The sequence below is a fragment of the Aotus nancymaae genome, unplaced genomic scaffold (assembly GCF_030222135.1).
Source record: "Aotus nancymaae isolate 86718 unplaced genomic scaffold, 86718_ANA_hifiasm-v0.15.2.pri h1tg000010l, whole genome shotgun sequence".
Classification (NCBI taxonomy): Eukaryota; Metazoa; Chordata; class Mammalia; order Primates; family Aotidae; genus Aotus; species Aotus nancymaae.
This window is the reverse complement of record NW_026988421.1, coordinates 79996390-80014703: the sequence shown is the minus strand read 5'-3', so window position 1 is coordinate 80014703 and position 18314 is coordinate 79996390. Positions and strand designations below refer to the sequence as shown.

At 36.8% G+C, this 18314-nt stretch overlaps 1 protein-coding gene across 1 annotated transcript in view; it reads left to right on the top strand.

Moving 5' to 3' along the window:
- PTPN20 (protein tyrosine phosphatase non-receptor type 20) overlaps nucleotides 1–17583 on the top strand; it is a 39954-nt gene extending 22371 nt beyond the window's left edge. Inside the window, exons 7-8 of the mRNA XM_064373648.1 lie at nucleotides 2896–3111; nucleotides 16213–17583. Of these exons, the coding sequence (XP_064229718.1) occupies nucleotides 2896–3111; nucleotides 16213–16278 (282 nt within the window). The 3' untranslated portion in view covers nucleotides 16279–17583. The remainder of the gene's footprint in view (nucleotides 1–2895; nucleotides 3112–16212) is intronic.
- Nucleotides 17584–18314: the final 731 nt, after the last annotated feature.

Below are 18314 nucleotides of genomic sequence, written 5' to 3'. Positions count from 1 at the left end.
AGGAGTGAAGGGAATAGGATGAACAGGAAACTTGTAGAGAGTGGTGAATTTTGGAGTCATCACCAAAGAAGTTGACTGGAGCACAATCACCAGGAAAAGGGTTGCTGAGTGGTGCTGAGGTTTGACCCATAAATTTGCAATAGCAACAAAATATGTGGCTCTGTGTTTTTTTCCAGCAGTATAACATTGAGATCCCTGAATACAGGTTGCAGGATTGACCCAGGGTGGGATGTTTTCTAGTATTGTGGCAGGAAGCAAAGGATCAAAGGATTAGAGAGTTTGGTACACGAATTCGTATAATCAGCCATGAAGTCTAAATTGTCTAGGAATATGAATGGGATCATGGGGCCAGCTAGGGGTAAATGGAGGATGCAAAGGAGTAGAAAGCTCCATTTGGTCACATGTTGAAGAGAATCACAAATGAGGTGGTAGCCTAACAGCTTCGGGTCAGAAATTGATGTTGGAGTTGTAGAACTGGGAAATTGACACTAGTTATTATAGATGATGGTAAATCCAAAGAGTGGTCATCGTGGTGAGGACTAAAAGAAGGGAATTATTTTCCCCTGCAAGAGAAAAATAAACCTGTTGTGAGGTTTAGTGTCTGTTGGGCTATGGAGACACTGAATTTGCCCTGGATGATGCCAGAATCTTTGGTAGGGAGAAGATAAGAATCTTCAGTGAATGTGGGGCTTGACCAGGAGGTTTAGCCACTGGGTTATAGCAATGGGAAGATGAAGTTAAGAGGTATGAAACTCACAAGTAAGAGGGGTTTTATATAGGGGAAAGGAATAAGGAATTGGAAAACAGTAAGCAGCAAGGAGTGTCTTGAATTCTTCCTTTTGCTTTTTTGGGGATGGAAAAACAGATACAGTCTTAACTCTTAGAGCACTTAGGGTCTAGTGGGGAAGGAAGGCACTAAACAAGTCCATTCCAAATGATGTGTGACCTGGAGAACGTAGGCCGGATGGGAGTCACAGAGCAATTATCTGCCTGCAGAGCGGACCTGTGCAGCCTTGGCGAGAAGGTCTGGGGGTGGCCTTTGGGCCAAGGCTCACAAGACTCAGAAGCATGGTGTTCATGTTAGAAAGTCTGCCTCATCTTTATCTTCATGGCACTGGGTAAGGAAATCAATGAGACCCACCCTTGTGTGGATTCCCAGTGGTCAATGCTAGTAGGAGGGATTTAACCCCTGAAACATGTGGTCTGGTGACAGCAGTCCTCAACTTAGTGCCTTCACAATATTTTCAAGTATTGTTTTTCTTATTTAATTTCAAGTTATTAATGATTCAAACCTGAGTTTTCTATTTGGTATTAAGTTAACAGAGGTTTTAAATATAACCCTTTCTGCCTACTGCCGTTTATAGATCTCAGGTCATTTCTGCCTCTGTCGAGTGCTATGTAATACAGAAGTCATCAATAACCAAAGTGACTTGAGGGTTTCTGTATTTATGATTCTACGTAAAAAATTGTATTAAATAAATCAGTGGAGTCATCTGTATTAGCTAGGGTTCTCCAGAGAAACATAACAAACAAGATATGTATATACTTATTGAGCGCTCACGCGCGCAAGAGAGAAATTAATTTTAAGGAATTAGTTCAAGTGATTGTGGAGAGTTGACAAATCTGCAGGAAGGGACAGTAAGCTGAAGACCCAGGGAAGAATTGCAGTTTGAGTCCAAAAGCAATCTGCTGGTAGAATTCCTTCTTGCTCATGGGAAGTCAGTTTTTGTTCTTTTAAGGCCTTCAGCTGATTAGATGAAGCCAACCCACTTTATGGAGAATAATCTGCTTTACTAAAATTCTTTCAATTTAAATGTTAATCTCGTCTTAAAAATACCTTCACAGAAACACAGAATAATATTTGGCCTAATAATCTGGGTACAGAGGCTCAGCCAAGTTGACACATAAAATTAACTATCACTAATTTCAGTAGACACTGTGGATTAAAATAGAGCTCTGAACACCAGCACCTTTATTCAGGAAGCTGAGGAAAAAGAGTTAAACTAGGGAGAAACAGAGGAGAAGTGCTAAACTCATTCTGGGTTTTTCCATTAAGGTCCTATGCGTGGTAAAATAAGGGCCTCACACTGAGGAAAGGGTCATGATCCCCTTGGATGAGATATAGGTAAATTTAAAATGCTTTGTCTGACAACCCTGGGAAGAGTTTCATGACTGCATTCAAGGGGGCTCAGCACAATAGTGGGGCCCACAATCTACTCTCCTGGTCATTGACTGCCCTGTCCGCATCGCTGGAAGAGATTGGTTCCTCTTGTCAGACACCTACATGTCTTAATTAAATTTCTTATGCCATTTCTAAACTAAGATAGAGTGCCTTTTAGTCTTATTCCCAACATGACAGTTCAACTTTCACTCTAAGTATTTTGAAATCTTGCCCCTCGTGGTACAGAATGATGGTAGATTAGAATTCGAGACACCTACATTACAGTTCCAACTCTAACCACGTGAGCCTTCTGACCTAGCGTACATCTCTCAGTCCCCACATTCTTACACTTGCGTCTGTAAAATGGAGGTAAAATGGTGCTTACCTCACATGGTCGCTGTGAGGATTAAAGGAGAGAATTCATGTGAAGCCCCTGGCACAGTACCTGGTACATAGCAAGTGCTTGATTTTGTTACCTGTTAGTACTGGTATTTTTATTATTGTTACTGTGCTCTTCTTTGTAAAATGCAGAAAACCTCCATTCCTAGCAACTTCCAGAATTCTTATAAGCATCAAAATGAATTTGAGCACATTTTGAAAGCTCTATATAACATCCAGGTAATACCATATAGCCATTATTATTATTATCATTTGAATATTAGAAGTTGCCATGAGGCTTCTAATATAAGAAATCAATAAATATCTTTCTTGCTCTGTTTCTTTTTCTCTAATAGACGGGAAATAGTCACTCTGTAAAACAGTTGCAGTTCACCAAATGGCCAGACGATGGCACTCCTGCCTCAGCAGATAGCTTTATCAAGTATGTTCGTTATGCAAGGAAGAGCCACCTGACGGGACCCATGATTGTTCACTGCAGTGCTGGCATAGGCCGGACAGGGGTGTTCCTATGTGCAGATGTCGTATTCTGTGCCATCGTAAAGAACTGTTCAGTAAGTGTGTGAATCAAGCAAATCAATGCTGTTGGCAAACACACTACATTTAACAGCCTGATCATTTGGGAGACTAATATTTGATCTTCAGAAACAACTTAGTAAATCAAAAGCACATGAGCTTTGGATACGTCATTCTCACTGAACTTGCTGCAGGTTCCTGAGGGTGTCCGTGAGGTTTAAAGTATGTAATGTAAATAATGCTTTAGGACAGTGTCTGGAACATAATAGATACACAGAAAATGTGAGTTCCATTTCATTTTCCTTCCCTGTATCTTTTACATATGGTGTTTAGACTCTTACTAGCGAATGTTGATGAAGTATGCCTGTTTTAAATGAATATAAGTAACAAGCACATGAGAATATGAGAAATGTAGACTTCAGAGTTAATGAGAGGTCCCTGTTTGACTGCTGGTTTCCCACATGCTTTAGATTTTGGTGACTTTGTGTAAATTGCTCATCTTCTCTCAAACCTAGTTTTCTCATTTGCAAAATAAATATAATAATGTAATTGCGTTTGAGTCAATAATTAACAATCCTTTTCCTTTTAATTTGGAACCAGCTAAGAGACAGACATAGGAATCAGACGTGATGATTACAATATTTCCTTTATGATCATTTTTATTACCAAGTTTTGTTTGTTAAAATAGATTCCATCTGTGTTCTTTGTTTTTCCTTTTATTTTTAGTTGACATGTAACAATTGTACATATTTGTGGGGTACAGAGTGATATATAGATACATGTATATAATGTGTAGTAATCAGATCAGGGTAGTTAACATATTTATTACCTCAAACATTTATAATTTGTGTTGTGAACCCTGAAAATCTCTCCGACCTTTTTGAATATATACAATAAATTATAGTTAACCATATTCGCCCTACAGTGATTCAGAACACAAGAGCTCATTCCTCCTATCTAGCTGTTATTTTGTGTTTGTTAGCCAACCTCTCCTTATCATCTTTAATACCCACAGCTCTACTCTCTACTTCCATGAGCTCGATTTTTTAGCTCTCATATATGAAAGGGAACATGCAGTATTTATCTTTCTGTGCCTGACTTGTTTTCTTTAGTATAATGTTCTCTAACTTAGCCATGTGGCTGTGAATGGCAGATGTCACTCTTTTTTATGGCTGCATAGTACTCCATTTTCCAATCCATTAGCATGGGATTATTTCCATTTGTTTTGGCCCTCTCCACTTTCTTTCAGCAGTGTTTTATGGTTTTCCTTATGGAGGTCTTTTACTTTTTTGGTTAAATTTATCGTAGGTGTTGTTTTATAGCTATTGTAAATAAGATCGCCTTCTTTATTTCCTTTCAGCTAGTTCGTTATTGGTGTCTAGAAATACCACTAACTTTTTGCATGTCAATTTTGTATCTTGCAACTTTACTGAATTAGTTTATTAGTTCTAAGGATGTTTTGGTAGAGCCATACTTTTGGGTGATGTGTGTGTGTGTGTGTGTGTGTGTGTGTGTGTGTGTAAAGTCATGTTGTCTGCAAAGAGGGACAATTTAATTTCTTTTTTTCCAGTTTGGATGTCTTTTCTTTCTTTCTCATGACTAATTGCACTAACTAGGGCATCAAACATTATATTGAATAAGAATGGTAAAAGTGGGCATTCTTGTCTTGTTTTCCAGTTCTTAGAAGAAAGGCTTTAAGCTCTTCTCCATTCAGTATGATGTTAGCTGTGTGTTTGTCATATATGGTCTTTATTGTGTTTACATATGTTCCTTCTATGCCTCACTTGTTGAGAGTTGTTTTTTTTTAATCCTGAAAGCATGTTGAATTTTATCAAATGCTTTTTCTGCATCTATTAAGATTCTTATATGATTTTTGTTATTCATTCCGTTGATTTGATGTATCACATTTGTTGATTTGCATATGTCAAATCATCCTTGCATTCTGGCAATAAATCCCACTTTATTATAGTGCATTATCTTTTTGATGTGTTGTTGCATTTGTTTTGCTAGTATTTTGTTGAGAATATTTTTGCATCTATGTTCATCAGAGATATTGGTTGGAACATTTTTTTCATTGTGTCCCTTCCAGAATTTGGTGTCAGGATGATAATGGCTTCATAGAATGAGTTAGGGAGGAGTCCTTCCTCCTTGAATTTTTTGGAATAGTTTCAGTAGGATTAGTATCAGTTCTTTGTACATGTGGTAGAATTTAGCTGTGAATTCATGTGATCCAGGGCCTTTTTTTGGTAGGTAGGATTTTTATTACTGATTTACTTTTGGAATTCATTATTGGTCTGTTCAGGTTTTCAATTTCTTCCTGGTTCAATCTTAGGAGGTTGTGTGTTTCCAGGAATTTACTCATTTCCTCTAGATTTTCTAATTTTTGTGTGTAGAGATATTTATAATAATCTCTGAGGATCTTTTGTATTTCTGTAGGATTAGTTGTAATGTCATCTTTGTCATTTCTGATTGTGCTTAGATTTTCTTTTTTTGTTGTTTAGCTAGCAGCCTATCAATTTTGTTTATTCTTTAAAAAAACAGGCCAGGTGCGGTGGCTCATGCCTGTAATCCCAGCACTTTGGGAATCTGAGGCAGGTGGATCACCTGAGGTCAGGAGTTCAAGACCAGCCTGATCAACATGGTGAAACCCTGTCTCTACTAAAAATATAAAAATTAGCCAGATGTGGTAGTGTGTGCCTATAGTTTTAGCTGCTCGGGAGGCTGAGACAGGAGAATTGCTTGAACTCAAGAGGCAGAGGTTGCAGTGAGCTGAGATCTTGCCACTACATTCCAGCCTGGGTGAAAAAATGAGACTCTGTCTAAAAAAAAAAAAAAATTTGTTGATCTTTTGTATGGATTTTTGCATCTCAAGTTCATTCAGTTCTGCTCTGATTTTGATTATTTTGGTTATTTGTTTTCTTCTGCTAGTTTGGGATTGATCCATCCTTTTGTTCTAGTTTCTCTAGGTGTGACATCAGATTGTTCATTTAAGGTCTTCCTAACTTATTTCATGTAGGCATTTATCACTATAAAATTTCCTCTTAGCACTACTTTAGCTGCATCCCAAAGATTTTGATTTATTTTGTCTCTGTTTTTGTTAATTTCGAAGAATATTTTTCTGATTTCTGAATTCATTTCATTGTTTACCCAGAAGTTGTTTAATTTCCATGTAATTGTGTAGTTTTGAGAGATCTTCTTGGTAGTAATTTCTATTTTTATTGTATTATGGTCTGAGAGTATGCTTGAGATGATTTCACTGTTTTTAAACTTTTTCAGACTTGCTGTATGGCTGAGCATGTAGTTGATCTTAGAGTATATTCCATGTGCAGATATGAAGAATGTATATTCTATGGTTTTAGAGTAGTCTATAGATGTCTGCTATATAGTCCAATTTATCAAGTGTTGAATTTAAGTCCAGAATTTCTCTGTTAATTTTTTTGCTTTGATGATCTCTCTAATCCTGTCACTTGGGTGTTGAAGTCCCCCCATATTATTGTGTGGCTAAGTCTCTTCATAGGTCTAGAGGAACTTGTTTTATGAATCTGGGTGCTCCAATGTTGGCCATGTGTATATTTAAGATAGTTGTCTTCTTTTTGAATTGTTCCATTTGTCATTGTGTAATGTCCTTTTTTGTCCTTTTAGATCATTGTTGGTATAAAGTCTGTTTTATCTGATATAACAATAGTGACCCCTGCTTTCTTTGTGTTTTCCATTTGCGTGATAAATCCTTCTCCATCCCTTTACTTTGATCCTGTGGGTGTTCTTACATGTGAAATGGGTCTCTTGAAGACAGAAGATGGTTGGGCCTTGTTTTTTCAATGCAGTTTGTCATTCTAAGCCTTTTAAGTGGGGTATTTAGACAATTTACCTTCAAGGTTTATGTTGATACGTGAGATTTTGATGCTGTAATCATGTTGTTAGCTGGTTGCTTTGCAGACTTGATTGTGTATTCGCTTTGTAGACTTGATTGTGTATTTGCTTTATAGTGTCGGTGGGCCATGCACTTGTGTGTTTGTGGTGCCAGATACTCTTTTTTCATTTCCACGTTTAGCACTTTTTAAAGGACCTCTCGTAAGGCTGGTCTAGTGTTCATGAATTTCCTTAGCTTTGCTTGTCTGAAAAGAATTTTATTTCTCCTTTTCTTATGAAACTTAGTTTGGCAGGATATCAAATTATTGTTTGGAGTTTCTTTTATTTAATAATGTTGAAAATAGGTCCACAGTTTCTTTTCCCTTGTAAGTTTCTACTGCGAGGTCCTCTCCTAGCCTGATGGGATTTTCTTTGTAAATGATCTGACCCTTCTCTCTAGCTGCCTTTAGGATTTTTTCTTTTGCATTGACCTTGGTGAATGTGTTAACTTTAGAATGGTCGTCTTGTATGGTATCTCACAGGACTTTTCTGAATTTCTTAAATTTGCCTGTTGACTTCTGCTGAGATTGAGAAAAGTTTTGTGCACTATATTTTCAAATGTTTTCCAAGTTGTTTTCTCGTCTTCTCTTTCAGAAATGCCAGTGAGTCACAGGTTTGGTCTCTTTACATAATCTCTTATTTCTTGGGGATTTTGTTCATTTTCAAAGTTCCTTTCCTCTCCTTTTTCCTCTCCTTTCCTTCTTCCCTTTCCTTTCCTTTTTTTCTTTTCTTTCTCAGACTCTTGCTCTGTGACCCAGGCTGGAGGGCAGTGGTGTGATCTCAGCTGACTGAGATCTCCTCCGCCTCTCAGGTTCAAGCAATTCTTGTGCCTAAGTCTCCTGAGTAACTGGGACTACAGGTGTATGCCACCATTCTTGGCTAGTTTTTGTATTTTTAGTAGAGATGGGGTTTCACCATATTGGCCAGGCAGGTCTCGAACTCCTGGCCTTAAGTGATCCACCCACCTCAACTTCCCAAAGTGCTGGGATTATAGGCATCAGCCACCATACCTGACCTGAAATTCTTTTTTCTTTATGTTTGTCTGACTGAATTGATTTGAAGGACCAGTCTTCAAGTTCTGAGATTCTTTTCTCATCTTGGTCTATTCTGTTGTTAATGCTTCCAACTGTATTATGAAATTTCTGTAGTGAATTTTTCAATTCCCCAAGGTCAGTTTGTTTGTTTCTTAAGATGGCTTTGTCAACTTTTAACTCTTGGATCATTATACTGAATTCCTTAGATTGGGTTTCAGCTGTCTCATGAAACTCATTAAACTTCCCATCCATATTCTGAATTCTATGTTTGTCATTTCAGCCATTTCAATATAGTCAAGAACAATTTCTAGTGAGCCAGTACAATTATTTGGAGATAAGGAGGCATTGACTTTTTGAATTACCAAAGTTCTTGCACTAAATTTTTTCTCTTCTGAGAAGGCTGGTGTTCTGTTATCTTTTTGAATTTGCTGTCATTTCGATGGGGCTTTTTGTTTTTATATTCTTTATATCCCTTAAGGTTTTGACTGTCATGTAAGCTGAGTATAGTCAGTTGGCTTTATTTCTGGGTGCTTTCAGAGGGCCAAGGCTCTGTATGGGATATTTATTAATATTTGTGGATAGATTCTGGCACTGGATTTCACAGGCAATGTATACTAGAAGAGTTTTTGGTGTTGTAATTTAGGCTTCACTCCAGTAGATGGTGCTTGATAGTAGGTGGTGCTTGATAGTAAGACTCTTCTTCAGCCATACAGCTCTTTTCTATTTCAGTGCATTTGTAGCAGTAGGGGTGGGGAGAGGTAGTGATGATTCTGTGCCAGGTCCATTTCCAGGCCTTAGGGGAGCCCCCTCCAGTCACTGGCACCATGCCTACGTCTCCTTAACCTCAAGGGGGACCATGGTGGCCTGTGCTCTCCCCTCTCTTGGGGCACCTTGAGCCAAAGATTAGGTCACCAGGAGATCCACAGCACGTTGGAGGTCTGCTGGTCCTCTGTGCTTGGGAGGTCAGAGCTAATTATGTAGTATGTCTACAGGTGGTTTGTTGATACAGTAGGTTAAGGGTGTGAGGTCTCCAGGCAGGGCCATGTTGCCATGGGTGTACAGCTGATGTGGCACCCATGGCCCAGGGTCTTCTGCTCAGCAGACAGTCATAGGAACTTCCCAGTTCTTTTTGCCTTGACTGGATCTCAAGAAGCTATTTTTAGAAAGTGATAACTTATATCACAAAGTAAAGAATAGAAACAAAGAAAATTTTTTTTAAAAAAATTATCTATACTTTAACTCCATATCTACCACATTATATTTGCTTGTTGTCTAAATTTGTGTTTTTTTTTTTTTTGAGACGGAGTCTCGCTCTTGTTACCCAGGCCGGAGTGCAATGGCGCGATCTCGGCTCACCGCAACCTCCGCCTCCTGGGTTCAGGCAATTCTCCTGCCTCAGCCTCCTGAGTAGCTGGGATTACAGGCACGCGCCACCGTGCCCAGCTAATTTTTTTGTATTAATAGAGACGGGGTTTCACAATGTTGACCAGGATGGTCTCGATCTCTCGACCTCGTGATCCACCCGCCTCGGCCTCCCAAAGTGCTGGGATTACAGGCTTGAGCCACCGCGCCCGGCCTAAATTTATGTATTTTTATATTACCTTTCTCTTAATAGGTTGCTATAGCTATTATAGCTTTTCATGAATTTATCTTTCAGCTTCATACCAGAGTTAGGTGTGGATTGCATACCATCATCACAGTAATAGAGTATTCTGGCTTTGTCCATATTGTTAATGTTACCAGTAGATTTTATGCCTTGAAAAGTTTTCTTTTTGAACGTTTATTTATTTATTTATTTTTCATTCTGAAGAACTTCTTTTAGCATTAGCATTTCCTGCAACTCAGGTCTGGTTGTAGTGAATCCTGATTTTGCCTATCTGAAAAATACTTTATCACTCCTTCATATTTGAAAGTACCTTTGCTGAATACAGTATTCTTGGATAACAGGTTTTTTTTTGTTTTGTTTTTTTTTTACTTCACTACTTGGAAAATTTATCACACTTCCTCTTGGCCTGTATGATTTCTGTTGAGAGTCAATTGCCAGATAAATTGGAGCTCTTTTACATGTTAATTGCCTCTTTTCTCCTGCTACTTTTTAGGATCCTCTCTGTAACCTTGAGCTTTGATAGTTTTATTGTTATATGCTTTGGTGTGACCTTATTTGGGTTGAATCTGTTTTGTGTTCTCTGACCCTCTTATACCTGAATATTTACATATGTCACATTTTGGAAATTTTTGTCATTATTTCTTTGAGTAAGCCTTCTACCCCTTGCTTTTGTTCAACTCCATCTTGAACACCAGTAATTTGTGTATTTGGTCTTTTGAGGTAATTTTCTATATCTGGTGGTGATCTTCATTCCTTTTTATTTTTTCTCCTATGGATGTATTTTCAAATATCCTATTTTCAAGCTCACTAATTCTTTTTTCTGCTTGATTCATTCTACTATTGTGAGGCTGTGATAAATTTTTCAGTTCAGCTAATATATTTCTCAGCTCCAAAGTTTCTATTTGATTTTAAATTATTTCAATCTCTTTTTAAAATTTGTCTAATAAATTTGTGGATTTCTTTTCTGTTACCTTGGAGATCTTTGAATTTCCTCAATGCTATTAATACTAGTTTGAATTACTGATTATAGAGCTCTCATAGAGCCATCTCATTAGGGTTAGTCACTGGTTCCTTGCTTTATCTAACTGGGGAGGTCATGGTTTCCTGTTGGCTGCAGTTTTTTGTGGATGTGCAAGAAATATATATCTTGTATTGATGTCTTTGGATGAAGGATTAGTTATTTATTCCAGTGTTCTCTGTCTAGCTTGTTTTTGTTTTTTAATGAATATGTTTGCTTATAGATTCTTTGTAATGCACCTGTCGATTTTTTTTTGGGGGGGGGGCTAAATTACTGCCTTCTTTTTGGCACTAGATGTCACTTTATGACCAATTGTGCCTTGGTTCCAGTAAAAAATCAGAGAGCAGCTCATTCCAAATAGGGAAGGTCTCAAAGGGGATATCATGGCAATGTGGGAAAAGTGGCTAGGGATTCATGCCCAGGGGACCTGTGCAACATATCTTTTACAACGTGATGATACTAAACAATGACTCTGGTTTGGCAGCTGAGTTACAGACCAGAGTTTCCAGGGCTGGGGATGGTAGTCCCACCTCACCCGTTGTCTCTGACTGTTCTCAGGATATTTCTTTCTTCAGGCATGTCTAGTGCTTCCTGTGGGTTGAGGTAGGGACAGGTGTCCTGCCAGGGAACACAGATGGTGGGAAACCTGGTTTTCCACTTTAATGCCGTCACTTTTTCTAGTATAGAAATCATGAGTCAGGTGGAGATTTTTTGCACACTTGGTGCTGGGCAAGTTGGACGGATAGTGATTGTAGATGTGGAAACCCAATTCCCTTACTGTCTACTTAAGAATTTTTTCTCCATCTCTGTGAACCCAGGTGTCTTCTCCTTGTATTTGATTTCCGGGATATTGTTGGTGATACTTTCAATGCTGTATATTTGGTTTTGGTTTTCTTTGTAAAAATGTGAAGCCAGCTTGCTTCTACACTATTATTTTGGAACAAGAAGTCCTCTGTTGGCTTTTTAAGCTAATTCTGTTTAAGAAAATTATTTTATCTTTGAATTAATTATTTTTATGTAAATTACAAGTAAGTCTTAATGGTTCCTTTGCTTTGTTAACCAGTACATCTTTGCAAATAACACAAGTGTAGTTTTAGAGCTTCACAATCAATAATGACTACAAAACTCAATATATGAGGAATCACAACTCTAAGTGAAAATAATATAACTCTTGATCTTCATTTATTTGCAGTCACTTCCATTTTCATTATTTCGTTAACCACTATAGCCACATTCAGAAAGCTGTGTCTTAACTAAATAGTCCAGTGATGCCTATTTTATAGTCAGCAAATTGATTAAAAATTAATAATTTAAATGTGTTTCCATAATTTGCCTAATCTTAAATTATAATTTTTTAAAATAATGCTTTTAAAGAAGTCACAGTTTTTAATTCTGATAGATTGTATTTTATTAGTTTTTCTTTTTATGGATCATGCTTTTGATGTCAAGTCTAACAGCTCATCACTTAGCTGAAGGCCTGAATAATTTTTCATGTTCTTTTATGAGAATTCTATAATTTCATATTTGACGTAGTCATATATGACATAGTCATAGTCTATTTGAGTTAATAAATTATGAAATTTAGGGGAAGATTCATTTTTTTGGCCTATTGATGGCCAGTTGTTTCAATATTATTTATTGAAAATTCTATTCTCCTTCCATCGAATTATTGTTGTACCTTTGCCAAAAATCATTGGGCATATTTGTATGGGCTTGTTTTTGGTTCTGTACTCTGTTCTGTTGATCAATATGTCTGTCCTTCTGCTAATACCTTACTGTGGTGATACAGTAAGCTTTAACATCAGATAGAATGATTCCTCTGACTTTATTCTTTTCCTTCAAAATTGTTTGAGTTAACCTAGAGTCTGTGCCTTCCCTAATATTTTTAGAATTAGTTTGGCTACATCTATAAAACACTTTCTGGGATTTGGATGGAAATTGCTTTAAATCTGTAGATAAGTTGGAGACAACTGACATTTTTACTGTATTGAATCTTCCAATCCATGAACATTATAAGTATCTCTATTTATTTAGGTCTTCAAATTCTTTCATCAGCATTTTATCATTTTCAATGTATAGATCTTGTATGTTTTGTTAATTATTGTATTTCATTTTCTTTGGAGCAAATGTAAATGGTATTGTGTTTTTACTTTCAGTTTCCACATATTCATTGCTAGTATGTACAAATTCAGTTGATTTTTGTTTGTTGATCTTGTACCCTGTGACCTTGTTGAACTCACTTATTAGTTCTTAGAGGTTTTGTGGGGTTTTTTTTTTTTTTTAGATTCTTTGGTATTATCTTATATAAACAGCCATGCTATTTGCATATAGATTTTTCACTTTCTTTTTGATATGTATACATCTTACTTATTTTTCTGGTCTTATTGCTGTACTAAAATGTCAAGTGCTATGTTGAATAAGAGTGGTGAGAACAGGCATTGTTGCCATCACTGATCTTAGAGGGAAAGCAAACTAAAATCTTATTTTCTGTGAAAAACCCTATGAAGAAGATGAAAAACAAAAAACAAGCAAGAGAGAAGCTATATGCAGGGCACATGGCCAACAAAGTCCTTGGATCTAGAATATATAAGGAACCCTCAAAAATCAATAGTTAAAAAAAAGAAAAACAGAAATAGGTAAAAGAGATGAACAGACAATTCACCAAAGAATATACAGATGACAAGCACATAAGAAGATGTCCATCTTCATTTGCCTTTGGGGAACTGCTAATTAAAACCTGGATGAGTAGCATTACACACCTATCGGAAAGGCTTACGTAAAAATAGTGACAGCACCCCATGCTGATGAAAATTTCCAGAAATGCTGGTGAGGATTTGGAGAATTACATGAAGATTTGGAGGAACTGAATTGCTCATACATTACCCATACTCATCCACTGGGAATGTAGACTGGTACAGCCACTGTGGAAAACAATTTATCATTTTCTTGAAAAAAAAAAAAGTTTCCATATTATCCAGCAATAGCACTCTTGGGGCATTTATACCAGAGAAATCAAAATTTATGTTCACACAGAAACCTGTATGTAAATGTTCAGAGCAGATTGTATTCACAGTAGCCAAAAACTGGAACAACCCAGATGTCCTTCAACTAATTGATGGTTAAATAAACTGGCACACATCCACATCCTGGAATATTATTTAGCAATAAAAAGAAGCAAATTATTGTTACACCAACAACTTGGATAGATCTCCAAGTTATTCTGAGTGGGAAAAAAGTCAATCACAAAAGGTTAGATATTGTGTGATTTTATTCATAAAATGAATTTTTTCTGTTTCTTCTCGAAATAGCAAAAGTATAGAGAAGAAGAACTGATTACCGTTTGCCAAGGGTTAGAGATTGGAGTGGGTGAGTCTGACTTTATAGGGATAGCAGGAGGAAGTCATGTGGTGGAACAGCTCTGTATCTCGACTATGGTTATAGTTACATGAATCTTCACATATGATACAATTGCATGGAGCTGTGCGCACGCGTGCACACACACACACTCTCTCACACTGACAGCTGAACGTAAAACTGGTGAAATCTGAATTAAGCTTTGTGGATTGTCCCAATGTCGGTTTCCAGGTTTTGATTTATGTATGTTTAAACAAGATGACATCATGGGAGGCAAACTGGGTGAAAGATACACAGGGCCACCCACCCTGTACAACTTCCTGTATATCTATAATATAAAATAAAATGTTTTTATGGTAGACATGGTGGCTCATGCCTATAATCCCAACACTTTAGGAGGCTAAGGCTGAGGATCACTTTTGGTCAGGAGTTTGGGACCAGCCTGGGCAACATGGTGAGACCCCCATCTCTACAAAAACAAAAATAAAAAAGTTAGCTGGGCATGGTGGCACGTACCTATAATTCTTGCTACTCAAGGGGTTGAGGAGGGAGGATTGGAGTTTGATATTGCAGGGAGATACGATGGCACTACTGCACTCTAGCAGCCGAGACAACAGAGCAAGACCCTGTCTCTAAAAAGCAAAAAAGTTTTTTAAAAAAGGCTTAAAAATTTTAAGTATAAAAATGACATGAAAAGTTATGAAAATAAAGGAATGCTAATTTTTTCTGTTTTTATATGCTTTGGAGTTACAGTTGACAAAACTTACATGTGTCCACAATGTCTTGCTGAAATGACTCATACTCAGCTTGTACCACATGTGACTCTCCAAGCAAGTTCAGCAACACCTGAGCTGGTTTATATCCTGTTCAGCTGAGCACACTTCTCAGTGCTCTGACAGTATCAAACTGCCATAAGAGTTTCTGAGCACTTACTCCCAGTTTCTCGACTCATTGTGGACCAGCAACAGACCTTTGTAGGCCTGCACCAACTCAATGACCACAGCCAGCTGTACTGGTGTCCATGCACAGTGAGGAATCTGGTGTCGGGCTGAGTGTTGCTCCTGGTCTCCCTGTGAGCCGACAGGGCTCGGCTCTTCATATAAGAAACAGATACGCTTTTGCTGAGGCCACAAAGTCTTCTGTGCCTTTCCAGAATTACAGTGCTGCTTTAAGTTCTGCCTTTGGATAACAAACAGGGACACACAAGGACAAATCTGTTACTTCTTTTGGAGAGCATTTCTTATTATCAATGATTGCTTCCTGCTTTCTCCGGGAAACCTATTAAAACAAGTCTTCCTTATCTATTGGACTAGGTTAAAAATAGTACATTTTCTTGTGACTGAAAATGAGATCTTTCTGGTTAAATCTTGACATCTCTTTTACTCTTTTGGCAATCTGTGGGTTTGTTTTTCCACCTATGTGGATCATACAAAATTGCTGTCATCTTCTTACAGTTCAACATCACAAATATAGTGGCCCAAATGAGAGAACAACGTTCTGGCATGGTTCAAACGAAGGTTAGCTTTCACCACATACATTATAGTAAGAATAATGAATATAAAGATTGACATTGCATGACACTTTACTGCTTATAAACGTCTTTTTTGACATAATCTCATTGAATTTCCTACTGTTTGAGGTAAACATTAGTTTTGCTCTGGTGCTCTGGTATTCCTGACCAAGTACTTCAAATTCAGAGCAAGGAAGGTGGTCTATGGGGTCACTCAGATAGAAGGGGAGGAGCCGAGCCTGAAGCTGAGGTCTCCTGGTGTCCAAACACATGCCTTGTCCATAATGCTGTGCTATTTCAGTAACATTTAAAGTTATTTTAAAAACATTTCTAGATAGCACTTTTAGATATTTACTTGCCACTAAACTGTCAAGGTTATTGGGATATCATAAAAATACATCATTTATGTCACAGATCAGTTAGTAATCAGTGGGAGAGCGGATTAATAGAGTATAGATAATAATAAAAAACAGTTGTGTTAAGCCTTCAGGTAACTAGTTCTAGGCCAAGAACTATATTATGATCATTTATCTTCCTCATAGTTTTAAAAATGTATTCGCATAAAGTTCTTAAGTGCTTATAGTTAAATGTTTGCTCTTTGTAGGAACTTTCCAGTGTGGTTGAAAATTACAAATCTGTTTTCTGAAAGTGCATCCTGATAATTCGATTACTTAACATTCTGTTGTTTTTTCATATATACGTATGTAGGAGCAGTATCACTTTTGTTACAGTCTTGTGCTTGAAGTTCTTCGGAAACTTCTGACTTTGGATTAAGAAAAAACTTCTGTTGCCTCTCATTTGAAATTACCAAGCGGCTTGGCTTTGAGCCTCCTCATAAAGAACATGTTCGCACTGTGCTGAAGGGCTTTCTATGCATACAATTTGCTTTCTTGGTTTATCAATTTATTTTCTTTCTAAAAAATCCCTGAAGGGCAACATCGTTTGGCTTGGGGTGAGCAGTGTTTACTCATTGATCTTGCTAGCCGATATAAAAATATCTTCCCACGTTTTCCAGTGAAACAGATGTTACATAAAATAATGGCAGCTTGGCCGTTTGGTTGAAGGGATTACAGAGCCCAATAAAGGATTTAAACTATATTCATTAAGATTTTATTTGGAAAGGTGGCTGGAGAGAGCTGAGAATTTCCGAGACTTTATAAATCCTTGTTCTGGGAGAACATAAGGCCAATAAACTACAGGATCACATCATGACCTCTTCCAGGCATTTTTAAGACAGATATCTATTCATGTTCTTTAGCTAGAGTCTGTACTTCTAGCTGGCATTTGAATAACCCAATTTAAAAAGAGTCCAGTTAGGGTGGACTAACTTTGGACACAAATTGGCTTCCATTTCCTACATTTTCACGCTGCTGCCCTCCTACAGCAGCTAGACCAGGACCTGTTGGTCTGGGAAGCATTTCATAGATGGGCAGAGCTCCTTTTGGTGAACAGTCCAAAACTAAAATAGATGTTTATATAGAAAGTCCAAGAGGAAATTTTTGCCAGGCCTGAGTTCTTTCCTATCCCACCCTAACACTTAACGTATTACTCAGTCTGCTTTGTTAAAAGCAAGTATTATATTTAACTTCCCTCTTACTCTTTGCCCTTTAACTAACTAATAAAGTCTGATATAGGCATTATTATATAATTCTGAGTCATTCATGGTATCTCTCATGCCTGATGTATTTTTCAAACTCAGATCTATGGTAGTTTTTTCTCCAGAGTTCCATGAAATCATTTATTTCCATTACTGTCTCACCTCTGCTGAAACATTTAGAAACTAGATTTGGGAACCAGATTTTGGAAAACCAGATTCATAGTCATGAAAATGGAAACTTCCATATTCTGTTTTTGAAAAGATTGTGGCCATTATTACATTAATTTTCTCATACAATTAATAGTGATATTTTGTACGAGGAGTTTTGGTGATGTTATACCTAATTATAAGCTATAAAACAATTGATATGTGTGTTTTACAGTTTAACTTTGAAGATCAGACTGTTCTATTATTGAGAAAATGTTTAATATTAATCTATAAATCTTGAACTTCTAAGAGGCTTGTTTTGTTCTTTTGGCTGAAGGAGTATATTTGAATTGGTTGAATAATTGATAATTCTCATTTAAAAAATAATTATATGCCAGAAATATATTTGATATGAAATCAAATAGATGATTCTGTTTACATTGTTCATATAAATAATAGTCTGTTAAACATTAATTTCATTTTGATAATTGGCCTTTAATATTTGTATCTAATTTTATTTTCTGTTACTGTAAAATAATAGATATAATGTCTAACAGTTTTCTTGAGAAGAATTCTTGCTGTTATTTAAATAAAATATTTACTATGTATTGCCTGAAGCATTTTTATTTATCTGGGCCTTGAAATAGTCTTGTAAAGAAAAATCCCACAATGCTTGATGTTAAACATGTCTCTTCTTTAATGTGTGCCTCATATTTTTACAGCTGGACTAATTTTCAGTTTTCCAGGGAAATTAAAGGAGTGACTATGGAAATACTAATTGCACTTGTTTTCACTTCATTCTTGGAAGGTGAATGCCAAACTGAAAACTTTTGACTAATTGAAATAATTTTATATCAATAATGAATCAGTTTCTGCCTGTGATATGAATACAAAACTCTGATCGACACCTTTGTGAGTATATGAATGGTAAAGGAAGTTTTAAAGTACTTTTAAACATGTCCAGATAATGCTTACATCTAAATGAACAGTAAATGTATGAAAAGAGCCAAGATGTTTTTGAGAAAGAAAAATTAACTGGAGGAAAGGGAAATTTAAATATAAACAT